At 37.0% G+C, this 16,745-nt stretch overlaps 1 protein-coding gene across 1 annotated transcript in view; it reads left to right on the top strand.

Moving 5' to 3' along the window:
* WIF1 (WNT inhibitory factor 1) overlaps window positions 1–16,745 on the top strand; it is a 71,496-nt gene that overhangs the window by 33,921 nt on the left and 20,830 nt on the right. The window contains exon 3 of the mRNA XM_055236640.2: window positions 9,720–9,828. Within this exon, the coding sequence (XP_055092615.1) occupies window positions 9,720–9,828 (109 nt within the window). The remainder of the gene's footprint in view (window positions 1–9,719; window positions 9,829–16,745) is intronic.

Below are 16,745 nucleotides of genomic sequence, written 5' to 3'. Positions count from 1 at the left end.
CTGATATTTCAAGTTTAAAATTTTGACATTTACTTTTTATCAATAGACTGAAGTAAATATACACCCCTGGAGGTAACTGCATTTTAAAGAACTGTGAAGGAAATGGAACATTAATTTTGCCTCTTTCAGTTACTTATATACGCTACTCAAGTTTTTATGTACACTTTGTAAATATCATTCTGTCCTAAAAATTTTGATTTGCTGAAATATACCACCATGTAAAATGCATGAAGGAGAGAACAAGGGAATGAGATATTGATGAAGAACAAATGTACTGCATAAGGTGTGAGGGTAATTGCTCAGGATTTTTTTTGTTTTGTTTTATTTTTTCCCCCGAGATGGAGTCTCACTCTGTCACCCAGGCTGGATGGAGTGCAGTGGCGTGATCTTGGCTCACAGCAACCTCTGCCTCCCAGGTTTAAGCAGTTCTCCGGCTTCAGCCTCCAGAGTAGCTGGGATTACAGGTGTGCACCACCATGCCCAGCTATTTTTTTAATTAATTATTATTTTTAGTAGAGATGGGGTTTCACTATGTTGGGCAGGCTGGTCTCGAACCCCTGACCTCATGATCCACTGCCTCAGCCTCCCAAAGTGCTGGGATTACAGGTGTGAGCCACCATGCCCAGCCAATTGCTCAGGTTTAAAAATATTATTAGTAAAGAAATAGCTCTTAGCACAGTTCTCTTTTCCCTTCATACAGATGAATATTCAATGACTGCTTCTGAAGCTTTAAGAAAAGAAATATTCAAATGTAAGCCTTGAGATGAGATGGAAAAAAAAAAAAAGAAACACCAGGAAAGAGATTCCTTTTCCCTTTCCAGAACTGTCTCCCTCTCCCTTCTTCTCCCAAGTACCTGCACACACACTGCTGCTTTCTGGGCACATCCATGCTATGGAATCATCATCTTGCCTTAGCATCTAACAGAAATGTGTCGTTGTGCTCTCAAGTTTCTCCATGCTGTTTCTTTTTCCACACCTCCTGTTTAGACTGACCCTGGTCCCCACAGTGTCAACCACACCACTTGTAATGACATTTTCTTTCCTCAGTCCCTTATCTTACCCCACCATAGTTGCCTAATGCTTCCTTCCTCCCCATGCCCAATTTTTAGGTTGGCATCAACCCAGGACTTTACTACTGCTTGAGTTGGAGCAGGCTTACTGTGAGGAGGAGGCACTTGTCCTGGAAGCTCGAGGGGAACAGAAGTTTTCAGAAGCCCCACTGCTGCCTACACCACCCTTTCCATTATAAATTTTGGCAAACCAGTGAAAGCAGTGTGCTGAACAGGGCTAAATTTGGTTTAAAGACTACTTTATATTTATACCAATACCTTTCTTTTTTCAATTTTTAGATGAGCTGAACAAAGTGTTTTCCATTTCCAAATGCTTTGCTTCTACTTTTCTGTCACCCCTTCCTCAAAAAATAAAAATAAAAAACCTTAACTGTTGGTTTTATTTAATACAAAATAGCAGTATAGCCCTCTGTTGCTTCTCTATCTTTAGACATCTTGAAAGAGAGTGACTAGCCAATGATTTGTCAGATAGCCAGGTCTGTTTCTGGTTTGCATGAACAGTGGTGATTCCAAACCCTAGGAGGAAAAAATGGAAAATGTCTTAGAAATTTCAGATTCATGTGAAGCCAAACTGTGATCTCTTGCCAGTTTTAGTTTACAAAACTCTCATAGTCCTGGATGTGTTTATTTGAACTTCAAGTTTTAATATCACCATTATATTCCAATAACCTCACTCCCTCAGTCCAGCCCACTGGCTGTGGTCTAGTCTAGTGTGTATAAAAACAACGACTGGAACAGAAGAAGTTGGCTAATTGAGATTTTCTCTTTAGGCAATGTGTCTTCCATTGCCTGTTTAAGCCATGATCAGTAAAATAAATAGCTACTCTGCATGAGAAGGTGCTTTCCCTTTTCCTTTTGAAACAAGTTCTTCTAAGAGCTAGTTTCAAAAGGAGGCAGGGAAAAATAGTCATTGTTGATATAGGTTGAGCATTCCTAATCCAAAATCTGAAATGCTCCAAAATCTGAAACTTTTAATGGCCAACATGATGCCACAAGTGGAAAATTCCACACCTGACTTCATGTGACTAATCACAAAATTATTTAAAATATTATATACAACTACCTTCAGCCTATAAGGTGTATATGAAACATGGATGAATTTTCTGTTTAGACTTGGGTACCATCCCCAAGATATCTTATTATATGTATTCAAATATTCCAAAATTTGAAAAACAATCTAAAATCCAAAACACTTCTGGTCCCAAGCATTTTGGATAAGGGATACTCAATCTGTATTTCACAGTTTCCCAATGATAGCACAATTACATCCTGTAATTTATAGAAGGCAAAGTGACTGGAAACCCAAGAGGGAAATATAAACCAGAAGAGCCTTAGGCAAAGTCTTGTGTCAGAACAGGACCTCATTTACATTATCTCCTTACATTCTTTCTGGGAGCCTCATTGCCAAAAGTTGGTGCCAGAACAAGCATAAAATAGTTACAAACTGCACACAGATCAGGTAGATAACAAATGTCAGTGTTTGATTGTTCTTTTTTTCAAAAGTGTTCTGTGTTCTCAATTGTGGGCTGCAATGACTGACCACACAGAAAAGTAAGAGAGAAGTTTTTGGCCCATAAAAGTAACTTAGCAATTGCCAAACAGAAAAGCTGCTGTCTGTCACTAGAATCAGAGGCTAATGCCATTTTACCACAACAATGTGTTCTGGAACGCATCGGGTTTACACTTCGGGATGCTTCTCTGTAGGTCGTTCATTCACTTATTCAGCAAATATTTTTCAAATGCCTTGCTGTGCACAATGCTGAGTGAGTCTCCAGTAGACCATTGGAAAAAATATGTAGTCCTATTCTTAGCCACAAGGAATCCAACATTTAGATGAGAATACAAGATAGAAACATATGAAAAGTTAAATAATAATACATAGTGGTAGATGTTTAAAGGCCAAGCTGGTTTAAGTCCTATCGAAGGTCAGTAGAGGTTAAATCACTGGAATATAGGCATGGCTATGGTATCACCTTGGGCCAGTGAGCTCCAGAAGATGATCCCTGTTAGGGAGTAGTGAGAGATAAAAAGATGAAGGAACCAGGCTGTGGAGACACGTAACAGGCTGAAGGCCTTATCCCAGCCATAAGCGAGGACAGGAAAGGATTGTAACATGGAAAAAGTGGTGGTTTAATTTGATGTATTGGCCACTTTTAAAGAGAAAGGCGAAAAGAATATTTCAAAGAATGTTATAAAAATGCCAATATGAGGAAATAAATGCTGGATTCAGGTGGAAGTGGTGGGGATGAAAGGAAGGTACAGAATCCTAAGATATAAAAGAAGAAAGAATAAGATTTTGGTGTCTTTCTGTGGGGACATGATATAGAGGTAAGAAAGAGCAATAACCCTGAGATTCAGTATCTTTGTTAATTGAAACAATAACAAGACTGTTGGCAGCTAAAAAGAAATCAAGTGGGGCTAGGCACAGTGGCTCATGCCTGTAATCCCAGCTACTTGGAGGGGTGAAATGGGAGGATGGCTTGAGCCCAGGAGGTTGAGGCTACAGTGAGCCATGATCATGCTACTGCATCCCAGCCTGGGCAAGAGTGAGGTGCAAAAAAAGGAAAAGGAAACAGAAAAGAAAAGAAAAGAAAAAAGAAGAGAAGAGAAGAGAAGAGAAGAGAAGAGAAGAGAAGAAGAGAGGAAAGAGGAAAGGAAAGGGAAGGGAAGGGAAGGGGAAGGGAAAGGGAAAGGGAAAAGAGGAAAGGAAAGGAAAGAAAAGAAAAGAAAAGAAAAGAATAAAAAGAAAAGAAAAGAGAAATCAAGTGGGGAAGCTGATTTTGGAAGATAAAGAACCAGGCTCCATGCACATGAGCATGGGCATGAGGCAGATGGCAAGAAGAGTCTGAGCTTTGGAAGAAGGATGTAAATGGTTCATGTTGAGCATCACTGTCTACAGGGAAATGGTTCAATCTGTGAAAATACCTGAGTTTCATGACAATATAAAAAGAGTCTTAGTGATTTTATATGATTATGAGCTGAGAGGAGAGTTAATGAGGAAACACAGGAAAATCAAGAAGTGATATGAGAATAAGAAGAGTGTCACAGAGTCCAAGGATAATGAGCTTTGAATTTGAAGAATGAAATTTTGCAGAGGTAACAAGAAGAATTCTGAGGAAGAATGTGAGATCTGGCAATTTTTGCTCTAGATATTCAGATTACTTTAATCATTGGGCATGCTTATTTGTTTTGTTTGGGTCTTTAACATTGAACTATTTTCCTTTCTTGCTTATTTTAGATTTTTTCTGGCCCTTCACATACAGCATAGGATCTATTTTATAGCTCTTTAGTACCTCTCATACCCAGTGAATCTGCTAATCTGAATTCACAGTGAATCTGCAAATCTGAATTCACTCGTATGCTATAACAATAATAGGCTGTTGTGAGAATTAAATAAACAGTAACTGCAGTATAATAAACATTCAACAAAAATTATTTGAAAATCTTCAAACCTTATGGCTTTTGTGTGTTTTGTATCTATAAATGCCTGAAACCTTCTTTAGAATAAAGATGATAACTTTATTGTTTTAATGTTCTTCCATGAGCACTTAGGTCAGCATCACGATATATGGGTTAAAAGAGGTTTGAAGTCCTTGGTTTTATGAAAGATCTTTGATTCTTAACTCAGAGGTTCCTGCAATTATTGTGCTTATTAGATTAAGTACACACTATAAACATAGAACTTCAAAGATAGAAGAGAAATACTGGATTCTCTTCATTCCTCCCAATGGTTAATGCAATTCTCTGCTTCCTTTCTCTATGTCTACCCCAAAAGGAGTGCCAGAACAAAGGCCTTATGAGTTGTCCTATTTTGCTGTTTAAATGATGTCTTCATCTCTTCTGGAAGGAACAATCCTAATATTTCAGCCAAGTCCATTGGAAGCAAGTTAAATGACCTCCAGCACTCCTCTCTTGATAATATTTGGGTGTCTTTTATGCTTCTCCATGGAAAGAAAATTTACTGCATGGCAAACCAGGCCAGTGAATTATTCTCCTGAATAGACCCATTCTTTGTTTGAATACAAAGCAACCTTTTCATGTATTTCCCAAATAATTACTCTGTTTGCCTTTACCTGAGTTTCCTCTAGTGTCATTTAATAGAACAAAATGTACTTTTTCCTAATAGAGGTTTTAGACTCTCCAGTATACTATTTCTCTATTACTGTTCATGCTCTGAGTTCCTTTTACCTAAATAATAAACCTACAATTTGTGGAAATTGTTCCCAAACTTTAAAGCTAGTTCTCTGTTCTCTTTGGCATAGAATTTAGATTTTATTTGCTCTCAAATAAGTTTTTCCAATGGGGAGATTTGGGTCTAAGAATATTTATTATAAATAAAGTAAAAACAGAAAGTCCTGTCTAGAAGTTAGAGTATGGCATAAATATATTGTTCATCAGCCATTTCTTGTGGCTTTTAATTTAAGCCCTTAGGTTAAATGAAGGATATATTTACTCTGTAGTTCATAATACTATATTTGTAGAAATATTTTTACAGTATTGAGGGTTTTAGATTTCTTTACAATGGCAAAGTAAAACTTTGAAAGAAGTTAGTGTCAACATCAGAGATAAAAGGTTAGTCAATTTCTAAATGGTTTTCAAGTTAAAATTTTTCTTTTTTCTTCTCTTTTTTGTTTTTTTTATCTTAAAACTTCCCAGTGTGAAGTTAGAATTTTTAAAGACGCAATGAAAACCACAGACAAAATCTTTTTTAAAAAATGTACCAAGTATCCAGGAAATTACATGTTTCAGAGATTCATGCACCGTTAGTTATCATCGTCAGCAAGAAAGAAAACAATTTGGTAACTGCCTTTTGCTGATAAGATCCAAGAAAGAAACCAGTTCCTGCCTTATGATACAGTCTTATTAGAATAAGACAAATATTTACTGATTCTCAAAGAAATAAAAGGGACACTTTTGTGCAAAGTGTGTTATTGATTAGATCAGAGTATTGGGTGTCCAGAGAAATCTATTAAGCCTAGCTGCATCATGTGGAGCAGTCGTGCCACTGCTCATTATCAACTCTCTGATGGTAAGTATAACAGATTCCATGCTTCTCAGCCTACCTTCTGTGGTCATACCTGAAGGCTCTGTGAAGTTACGTTTCTGGCCTCTGAATGAAATTTTTTCAGTTCCGTATTCTTTGAACATCATCAAAACTTTTTGAAAGAGACGTTCAGAAGCTATTTTATGCGAATTGCTCCACTTTCAAGGAGACATGCAAGAGATTTAAATAAAATTGTATAAACACAGCCACGTTAAATAGATGTTCAAGAATATTTTATCTATGATCAGAGAATTATGGAAAAAGAATCATCAGCCACAGAACTGAAAGGAGGGTACATGATTAATGCTTTTTTAAAAAATAAATGCACTTATTTCATGAAAAGATATAAATTCACATATAGAAAATCTGAAAAAGAGAGAAAAGGAAAAAAATCACCATCAATTCTACACAATCATTGTTTTAATCTTGGTGTCTAGTTTTTCTTATTAACTAAAAGCTTATTTTTTAAATTAAATTATATTTGTTAAAATTATTATAGTTTTACAAATGTGATTTTTAAATATATCACACATAGAAAGGTATATTTAATTTATAATGTGACAAAGCTCAAAGACATAATTATGGGGTAGCAAATGATAACTTATATGGTATTTGACCTTTTCATTTCAAAGTTTTTGCATTCTATCCATTCAGTTCTTTTCCATCATTATATGTACTGTTAATAAAGTCTTTAGAATGTTTTCGCACATGGTGTGCATTACACCCAAGTTTATTGTGATTGTTGTTACTGTACTTAGTAATAGAAATAATTCAAATGTTATTCATTATAAGGGCATATATCACTAAATCCTTTCATAGTGCCAAATAAAATACATTTTAGAACAATATGTTAAATGATATATATTATCTAGTAAAATGTAGAGGGAAGTGCAGGTGGTAGAAGTCATTTAAAACACCTGGATTCATGAAAACAAATCCACTTTTAATAGTCATTGGTTTTCCTGTAGGGACAGAAATACTGTTCTCTCTTTCAAAGGAATTCATTCCAAATTGAATTACCTTTCCTGACAACGCTCCTTTCATCAGACTTCTTATAAACCTCTGCCTTCCCTTAAACAGGGTATGAATTACCTGCCTTATGACTCTTTATTCTCAGGGCCATCCTACTGAATCAATTTTATAACTTAATTTAAACAATGTTGTTACCCACCTAGGGAACTGTTCACAGTGGTCTTTTGGAATCTTGACCACAACTCACAGGAGGGGATGCAGTGGGAATTTGGTCCCTGAAGGTTCTCCTTTTGGCCTAGTGAAACCAGGAAGTGTTTCTCAATTAACTTCAAGTATAGACAAGTTCCCACAGCATCTGAGACTACCCCTTGGCATTATTATCCTCATGTGAAGTCCTTAATGCCTGCTGCGTGTGATACTGTGATTTAAAGCAGCAAATTGTTTGAATGTCTACCATGTATCTCTTAATATCTTTCATGTTGTAAAATAAATTTTATATTGCTTGTAGGGTCATATTCTTTTTTAACCTCCTAGCCCATGTTAATGTAATTTCTTTAATTAATTAATGGATAGAATGCAAAAATTAATTAATTAATATCTTTAATTAATTACATTGAATTAATGTAGTTCTGGGTGTGGAACTGAATGGGTAGAATGCAAAAAATTAATTTAATTCTTTACATTAAATTAATGTAATTCTGGATGTCTCTACAGGTAACTGCAGAACCACTCAACTTGCCTCTCATGTTAGCATTGATGCTATTTATTGATTGTTCTTTATTTCTAAGCAAGAACATATTGTTACCATCACAACTCTCCTCCCGCTTTTTTGTTTGTTTGTTTGTTTGTTTTTTTGAGACAGAGTCTCACTCTGTCACCCAGGCTGGAGTGCAGTGGCATGTTCTCAGCTCATGACAACCTCTGCATCCCAGGTTCAAGCTGGAAGCTGATAACTGAGGGAGGAGACTTATGAAAACAATATTGATGATAATAATAACAATCTCTAATACTTATAAATTTCTGTAATGTTGGCATTATTTCTTCCTTAATGTTTGTGAGAATTCACCAGGGGAGCCATTTGACCCTGGAATTTTTTTTGTGGGAGGGTTCTACAATTTTGAATATAATTTCCTTAACAGACATAGGCTATTCGAACTTTCTATTTCTTGTCAGATTTGTTCATTTGTGTTTCTCAAGGAGTTCATTTTGTCAAAGTAATTGAATTTATTGGTGTAATATTGATGGCAATATTCCATTTTCTTGCTTAAATGTCTATAGCATCTCTAGTAATGTCTCTCTTTCACTTTTTTTTTTTTTTTTAGATGGAGTCTTGCTCTGTTGCCCAGGGCTAGAGTGCAATGGTGCTATCTTGGCTCACTGCAGCCTCCACCTCCTGGGTTCAGGCATTTCTCCTGCCTCAGCCTCCAAAGTAGCTGGGACTATAGGCACCCACCACCACGCCCAGCTAAGTTTTGTATTTTTAGTAGAGATGGGGTTTCGCCATGTTGGCCAGGCTGGTCTCGAACTCCTGACCTCAAGTGATCCGCCCGCCTCAGCCTCCCAAAGTGCTGGGATTACAGGCGTGAGCCACTGTGCCTGGCCTTCACAAGCCCTTTTAATAATCCAGTTGGGAATCCATTAAGCATTAAAGCTCTATAGTGAGATTATGCATCATTGCTTTCAGTATTCATGGCCATTTGAGTAGCAGGAATCATTTTCTCAACTAGACTTAGTGGGTAAATGAAAATGTTTACAATGTAAAGGTTTATGGCTTGTTGTCTTATTGTGATAGTGGTTTTTGCATCTTTTGGCTTTTCTCTCCACAATTAAATTGAGACATTAAATATAAACCTTTTAAAGGGAATGAGAGTAAAAAATAAATGTTAACAGCGAGATCATGGAATTTGGGACTTCATTACAACTCTCCCAATTCTGATCAAAAGACTCACTTCAGAATTTAGAATTAGGAGTATTAAAGAATGACTAAAATAGCTGAGATGGATTCTAGTCAATGACTGGTTTCACATCACCTATTTCCCTAAGAGAATTTTTTTTCTCAATCTTTTAAAAAGATAGCAATTAATATCATTTAAGTCAAAAGATTACTGGGGGGGCATAGTAGCTAAAGCCTGTAATCCCAGCACTTTGGGAGGCCAAGGCAGGCAGATGACTTGAGATCAGAAGTTCGAGACAGACCCCGGCAACATGGTGAAACCCTGTCTGTACCAAAAATACAAAAATTAGCAGGGTGTGGTGATGCATGCCTGTAATCCCAGCTACTCAGGAGGCTGAGGCAGGAGAATCGCTTGAACCTGGGAGGCAGAGGTTGCAGTGAGCTGAGATTGCACCACTGCACTCCAGCCTGGGCAACAGAGCAAGACTCTGTCTCAAAAAACAAACAAACAAAAACAGATTAACTATTGTGGCTGTTTTTAATGTTTTTAGGGATCACTTCTCTCCAGAGTCTAACACAGAAGGGTGAGTTGTGCCTACTCAGTATCTAGGATGCTGTGTGCTCCAGAGTTCCTGTAATGAAAATTATCTCTGCCCCATCAGATGGACGATGAATTCTGTGGTGCCTTCTCCCTCTCTGTGGTTTCCATGTTACTAACTGTCAGTGCCTTTGGTTGTAGGCAGAATACTTCTATGAATTCTTGTCCTTGCGCTCCCTGGATAAAGGCATCATGGCAGATCCAACCGTCAATGTCCCTCTGCTGGGAACAGTGCCTCACAAGGCATCAGGTGGGTGATCTTTGCCTGGAAAGGTTTACACTTAAAATGTAATGATGATGAGAATATTTAAGATGCAAATGTCCTACATCAGAGAGGTTATGAAATGTTTTCCTGAAGAGATTTGTTGATTTTAGGACTGTTCAATTGTTATTCTTTGGGCAAAGGATTAAGATGGGAATGAAGAAATGATGGTTATATAATTTTCTAAAGATTCAGAATAGCCCCAGCCCAGCCCACACTAAGTTCATAAATGATTCAAGACTTTTTTAAAGAAAAAAAAGAGAAAGAAACACATCTGGTGAGATATGTTTGGCCAATGTATGGATTAATGAGATACACAAAAATGTGGCAAAGATACAAAGTAAGTGATTGGGGGGCAAATGGGATAAGTCAAGAAAATTCCCCAAAAGTTAGCATTGTATTAAATTAGAATTTGAAGGAGAGAAGAGACATGGAAAAGTGGGAGAAAGGGGTTCAACGTTTCTAGTCTAATCATCCTTCTTTGCTAAGAAAATAATAGTATGTGATATTTGTTTCAAGCTTTTCAGCTTACAACAGACTCACTCTTGCGTTATCTAATTTGAATACTAGGAGTGATTCAAATCCAGAATTGCAGCTCCACTTTCTAAATTAAAAAATTAAGACTTAGGAGATTTGACTGACTTGCCCAAAGTCAAATATTAGGATAGTAATAAGCAGTAGAGTTGAGACTAGAGCCTGGGATTTCTGACTTTTAGAAATATGCAGAGATCACTTGTGTTAACATCCTAATATATTTCCTTCTCATCTTTTTTCTCTGAATTTTTACATACTTGCAATAATATATATTTGGTTTTGCATCATGATTTTTTTTTGCTTTTAACCTTTTAACATAACCATTTCTTATGTCATTATGGATTTTTTCAAAAGTTGTTTTTAATGCTCTTACAATATTCTTTTTTTTTTTTTTTTTTTTTTTTTGAGACAGAGTCTCGCTCTGTCACCCAGGCTGGAGTGCAGTGGCGCGATCTCGGCTCACAGCAAGCTCCGCCTCCTGGGTTCACGCCATTCTCCTGCCTCAGCCTCCCAAGTAGCTGGGACTACAGGCGCCCGCCAACACGCCCGGCTAATTTTTTGTATTTTTAGTAGAGACGGGGTTTCACCGTGTTAGCCAGGATGGTCTCGATCTCCTGACCTCGTGATCCGCCCGCCTCGGCCTCCCAAAGTGCTGGGATTACAGGCTTGAGCCACCGTGCCCGGCCTGCTCTTACAATATTCTATTTTATGGATATACCATAATTTGTATATGCATTCCCTTATTTGTTAATGATGTTGTTTTTAGAGTTTGAATATAGCAAGATCACAATTTTTTTTAAACTAATGGATGGTAACTTCCATGCACATAGGAGCCCTATTTTTTTGTTCACTGTGGCTCTACCCCAGGGCCCAGCACAGAACAAGTATTCAGAAAGTAATTGTTGGATTAATGTGCATACCAAAATCTTGGTGCTTATCTCATTAGTTTGTTAAAATCGATTCCTAAAAGTTGAATTATTGTGTCAAATGATAGGAACTATGAGCTTTTTAAAGATTCTTAAATTGCCAAAATGCCAAATTACTTTCTGTAAAGGTTATCATACCCATTTTTACCCTGGTTAAGCAATAGGGAGAATGCTTGGCTTACTGTAATCCCATCAACATAGGTTATTAATCACATTAACTGCTTTAGTGGCTTAAATAGTGAAAAGTCAGGCCAGGTGTGGTGACTCACACCTATAATCCCAACATTTTGGGGGGCCAAGAGGGGAGAATTCCTTGTGCCCAAGAGTTCAAGACCGGCCTGGGCAACATAGCGAGACTGTCTCTACAAAAAATAAAAAAAATTAGCCAGGTGTGATGGCACATGCCCATAGTCCCAGATGCTCAGGAGGCTGAGGCAGGAGGGTTGTTTGAGCTGGGGAGGTGGAGGCTGCAGTGAGCTATGATTGCACCACTGCACTCCAGCCAGGGCAACAGAGCAAAAAAGAAAAAAGTCAGTCTCAAAAAAGAGAAAAGAAAGAAAAAGTAAAAAGTTATTTATCACAGTCTTCTTTTGGTATTTTTTATTCCTATTAAGGTAGAAAATATTTTCTTGTATCTATTAGACCATGAAAAATGTGTACCATGCTCATTTTTATATTGAGATAATAGTGTTCTTCCTACTGATCTGCAAAGCTTGTTGTATATTAGGTATATTTACCACTTACTGCATTTTTTTTCAATTTAATATTTATATTTTATTTTATTTTGGGGGAGAATAAGCAGAGGCTTTAAAATCCTATGTGGTCAAACCTATCTTTTCCTTTGCAATTTTTTCCACTGCATTTATGTTTTGATACTAATTCCTATTCCAGAAAGCAATTAAGTTATAACTTTCATATGCACCTAGCATTTTATAAAAATTTATTTTTGGATTAAGAAATAAGGCTCTAACCTGAATTATTTTTGAGTCATTAACTTTTCTTACATGAGAAGTTGAATTGATTCAAGATACGCTGTTTATTTCACATTAAGTTTTTCTACACATAGGGTGTGTTTAGAGATTACTCTTTATTTTACTATTGTGATAGTGTTAGCTTTATAGTGTTTTAAAATCATCGATGGCATACTCTCTCTTTTTAAAAAAATTTAGTCTTATTCTTCTAGAGGAATGTGAAAATAAATTTTGTCAGATGTCAAATAAAAATCCCCTTCGGAGCTAATTTAAGTCTCTAAAGTAATCAGGAGATCAGGTACTTTTACAAAAGGCATTTTCAGATTATGGTTATCTACCACTTCCAGTGGATCTGCCTTGTTGTGTTCCAGTGCCGTAAGAGTGGGAAACTAAATAAACACAGAGTTTCTCTAATTTCCTGACCTAAGTGTCATCATGGGTGTAGACAGGAGAAGTATAACTTCAGTTTTTCTTTGATCATCACAGTGCTGCAGGTGTGACCAACAGTCCCCCTAGAGGATCTGTTTCTGACTTAGATGAGTTTGGGTTCTGGGTGAAGATTTATTCACCTGAGATGTGTAGCCCCAAGGACGGGAGTATGTATTCCAGAGATGTGGATACGCTGATTCCACTCAGATGGCATTGGTAGGGCTTTATTACCTTGTGGAGAAGAGAAAGACATTCCAGCCACCAAATTCTTGGAATATGGTCATCACTCAATCTCAAGCCATGTCACATGGTGTTCCTTTTTAGTTGAAAATAATTTTCTTTTTCTTTTCTTTTTCTTGAGACAGAGTGTCCCTCTGTCACCCAGGCTTGAGTGCAGTGGTGCGGGTCTCAGCTCACCACAACCTCCACCTCCTGAGTTAAAGTGATTCTTCTCCTCAGGCTCCTGAGTAGCTGGGATTACAGGAGCATGCCACCATGCCTGGCTGATTTTTGTATTTTTAGTAGAGATGTGGTTTCACCATGTTGGCCAGGCAGGTCTCGAACTCCTGACCTCAAGTGATCTGCCTGCCTCGGCCTCCCAAAGTGTTGGGATTACAGGCATGAGCCAGCACCTAGCTAAAGATAATTTTCTATAAAATTCTTCTTGATCATATTTTTTGCTCTTTTTGTTTTGTTTTGGAAGCAGTCAGAATAAAATAAGTACATAGCATCTCACAATTTCTATTTTATATTTTTCTTTTTTTCTGATTAATAAAGGAATATAAGCTCATCATAGTCCATTAAAAATACATTAATTAATTACCAGTTATACCTACCTGCTCAGCTTCTGGTAAATCTTGCATCTTTGAATTTTTAATTTAATGCTTGTATCCTAAGTGCTTTTTTCACTTTTTGTGTCTAGTTAAAAAAAAAAAAAAAATCTCACTGAAATTCTACTTCTTAGGAAATTGACACATAAGATTTTGAACATATGATGTGAGGATATTTTAATAGATCATGTTTAGATAGAACATCATTTTCTAATAATTTAGGTTCTTTATAAATAATAAATGTAGAGGAAAAAGTGGGTGACACTTTGGTCAACCTGAAACTAAAAACAACAAGCCTTCTTTGGGAACCAGGTGATATGTACACATATGCCCATGTATGCACACAGACTCGCACACACACACATCCTTTGCATATACAACTCCCTCGCCCCACCCCACACACACAGTCTTTTAGAAGCAGATGTAGGATTTGTTTGTAGAAATGCAGGTGCAAGAAGTTTATGGGAACCTTAGACCATTGCAGGGCAGTTACTCATTAGCCTCATTAGCTCAGTCCCTCCAGTAGGAGAAGTGAAGGTACCTTGCATTATTAAAAAGTAACCAAATCAGTGTGTCTTTGCTCTTAAGCATCCAGGTAGCATTCATTATTCTAGAAGGCTATTTTATACCCCCAAGCTGCTAAACTGTTCTTTTATCCTACAGACTCCTATATGCCTAAACATTGCATGAAAAAAGAAAACTCTTGATCTTTAACAGTTATGAAGTGCCTGCCTTCTGGCATCAGAAGAGAACAAAAACAGGAAATACAAACTGCAGGGTGGTTCAGTAAAATTACTGAGTTGTATAACAAAAAACAGTTTCATGAAGCCAAGACTTTGCCTCTTTGAACACTCTCTTTGGCTGACCATGAAACCAACAGAGCAGTGGTGTTTCTCAGCTAGGACTTTTAGGAATCCAACGTCTACACTGTTAAATAGGTGCCCATGCTGGAGAGACCATCTTATAGGTGACCTCAGTTCTTAGCAGAATGTGAAGCCCAGAGTTTGTGCTAAGTATTTGGTAAAAGAATGAATGGCTGGCAGGGCAGCTTGGAGGACTGATGAATATTTATGTTGGATATTTCTAGTGATGTAGCGGTTCATGATCATGTGGTGTGGAGGATGCGCTCTTGCCTGCCTTTCTCATCTCTTGCCCTGTTGTAAGGACAGGGACTCAACTGACTGGAGGCTGAGGCTATCTGAGCACCATGTCCATCTGTGTGTGGGAGCAGTATGCAATCAGAACAAATTTGCTGCTTTCTTCTGTAGAAGAGTTAGTTGATGTGCAATCAATTGCATATCAGTCTGTACTTCAATGCTGTGAGTTATATTCAATCTGCTTTAGTTTTTCTGAGTTGTTTTAATTCACCTCGTTTAGATTATACATCCTATTCTGCACTGGAATTCATATCTGGTCTAACTTCATCTAGCATTTGGGAACAGTGGCTCTTTACTCATATGCCTATTGTTGCAAAAGTACATGACTTTCACATTCCTGTTATTCCTTGGAAGCAAAGAGTCTCTTTTTCTCTGTGCATCTGTTTCTCTGAGTGCATGTTGCTGGTATTTTATTCTCTACACCTCCCACCGTCTATGGTGAATTTCTGTCTCTGTGTATATGTGCAGGTATGTGCATGTGTGGAAGTGCAAGTGTGTGCCTGTGCACACAAGGTATATGGTTGTGTCTACTATAACATATATCACATCTGTTGGTACCTAGTTTGTGACAGACAATATGCTAGATGCTGAGATTACAAAAACAAGATATAGTTCTTGCCTTTGAGAATTCTCATCCTTAGCAAAGGATGCAAATCATAATTAAATCATTACACCACAATGAAATAATATATATAGGTGTTTGTAAAATATATAAATGTAATCATATAGGCAAAGCGTGTTAGGAAAGACTAAAGAAAGCAAATACTATTTAATTGTGGCCTTGAACGTTGAGTGGGAGGACAGTAGGACAGAAAACACAAGAAAGAACATTCCAAGCACCTGGGTTGCAGTAAGGAAATTGTGGACGTGCACCGCACATTTGGGGAACTGAGAGAAATAGTTTGCGCAGAGCACAGGATTGACAAAAGGCAATTACTGGAGCTGACTAAAGTCAGATTTTGTTTTTTTAAAGCAAAATTCTTTGAAAACTTTTAAAAGGTGTTTAATTATAAATATTATTACCTAAATGGTCTTATAGGTAAAGTTTATATAAACAGAAAGGAAGACAACTGGGGTTTGCACAAGAGGAAATAAAATTTTTACTTTGTGTTTTAAAATTGAAGAGTGGGCACGTGTAATGGTGTGGTTTATCACATCTTTCTGTAATTTCTTCTTTTACATTAAAAATTAATTGTTGATCTGGCTCAAGATGTCCTCAGTGAAAAAAACAATAATTCATTGAAATCATAAGCTAGGTACCTCCTAATTTCTAAACTTTATTTCCTAGTTCTTTACAAATCACTCTGCAGTAGGGTTCAGATCATAACTGTGCTTACTGCCTTCTATTTCTGAAGAGGCAGAAATGTGCAGGTAAAACTTATATACCTGGGCTGATGGGATCTTTAATGTGTTCATTTTTAACTTGAAGCTGAATTTAAGGGCTAGTATTATTATGCACAAATAAAATTGGCAAAAATCGCAAGCCTAGAGTATATTAGGTCTTTAAAAAATATAAGAAGGAAAATATTTCATATCAGTTATAACAGTAATTGAATATAACTTTAGTAAAATAATTTTTAGGGATATCATTTCTTTTGGTTTACTAAGAAAATTAAGATACTACATCTTTAGTTATCTGCCAAAATTGCTTGCAGTTTTTCTATTGTAAAACTTTCATCAGATTTTGCAACCTCACTTTTGTTCCCTGCAATGGTGGAAAGCCGTATCTTCTAGCATCACCACAGGCCTAGGAACTCTGTGAACATATCCTTACTTTAATTGACTTAAAGGTTATGTTAGCAAACCACATGCTTTTCTTTCTTTCCTTTTTTTTTTTTTTTTTTTTGACAGAGTCTTGCTTTGTTGCCCAGGCTGGACTGCAGTGGCCCTATCTTGGCTCATTGCAACCTCTGTCTCCTGAGTTCAAGTGATTCTCATGCCTCAGCCTCACAAGTAGCTGGGATTATGGATATATGCCAACACACCGGCTAATTTTTTTACTTTTAGTAGACACGGGTTTCACCATGTTGGCCAGGCTGGTCTCTAACTCCTGATCTC

Source organism: Symphalangus syndactylus, chromosome 13 (genome assembly GCF_028878055.3).
Source record: "Symphalangus syndactylus isolate Jambi chromosome 13, NHGRI_mSymSyn1-v2.1_pri, whole genome shotgun sequence".
Classification (NCBI taxonomy): domain Eukaryota; kingdom Metazoa; phylum Chordata; class Mammalia; order Primates; family Hylobatidae; genus Symphalangus; species Symphalangus syndactylus.
The sequence above is the reverse complement of the archived record's forward strand: the minus strand, read 5'-3'. Positions and strand labels throughout refer to the sequence as shown.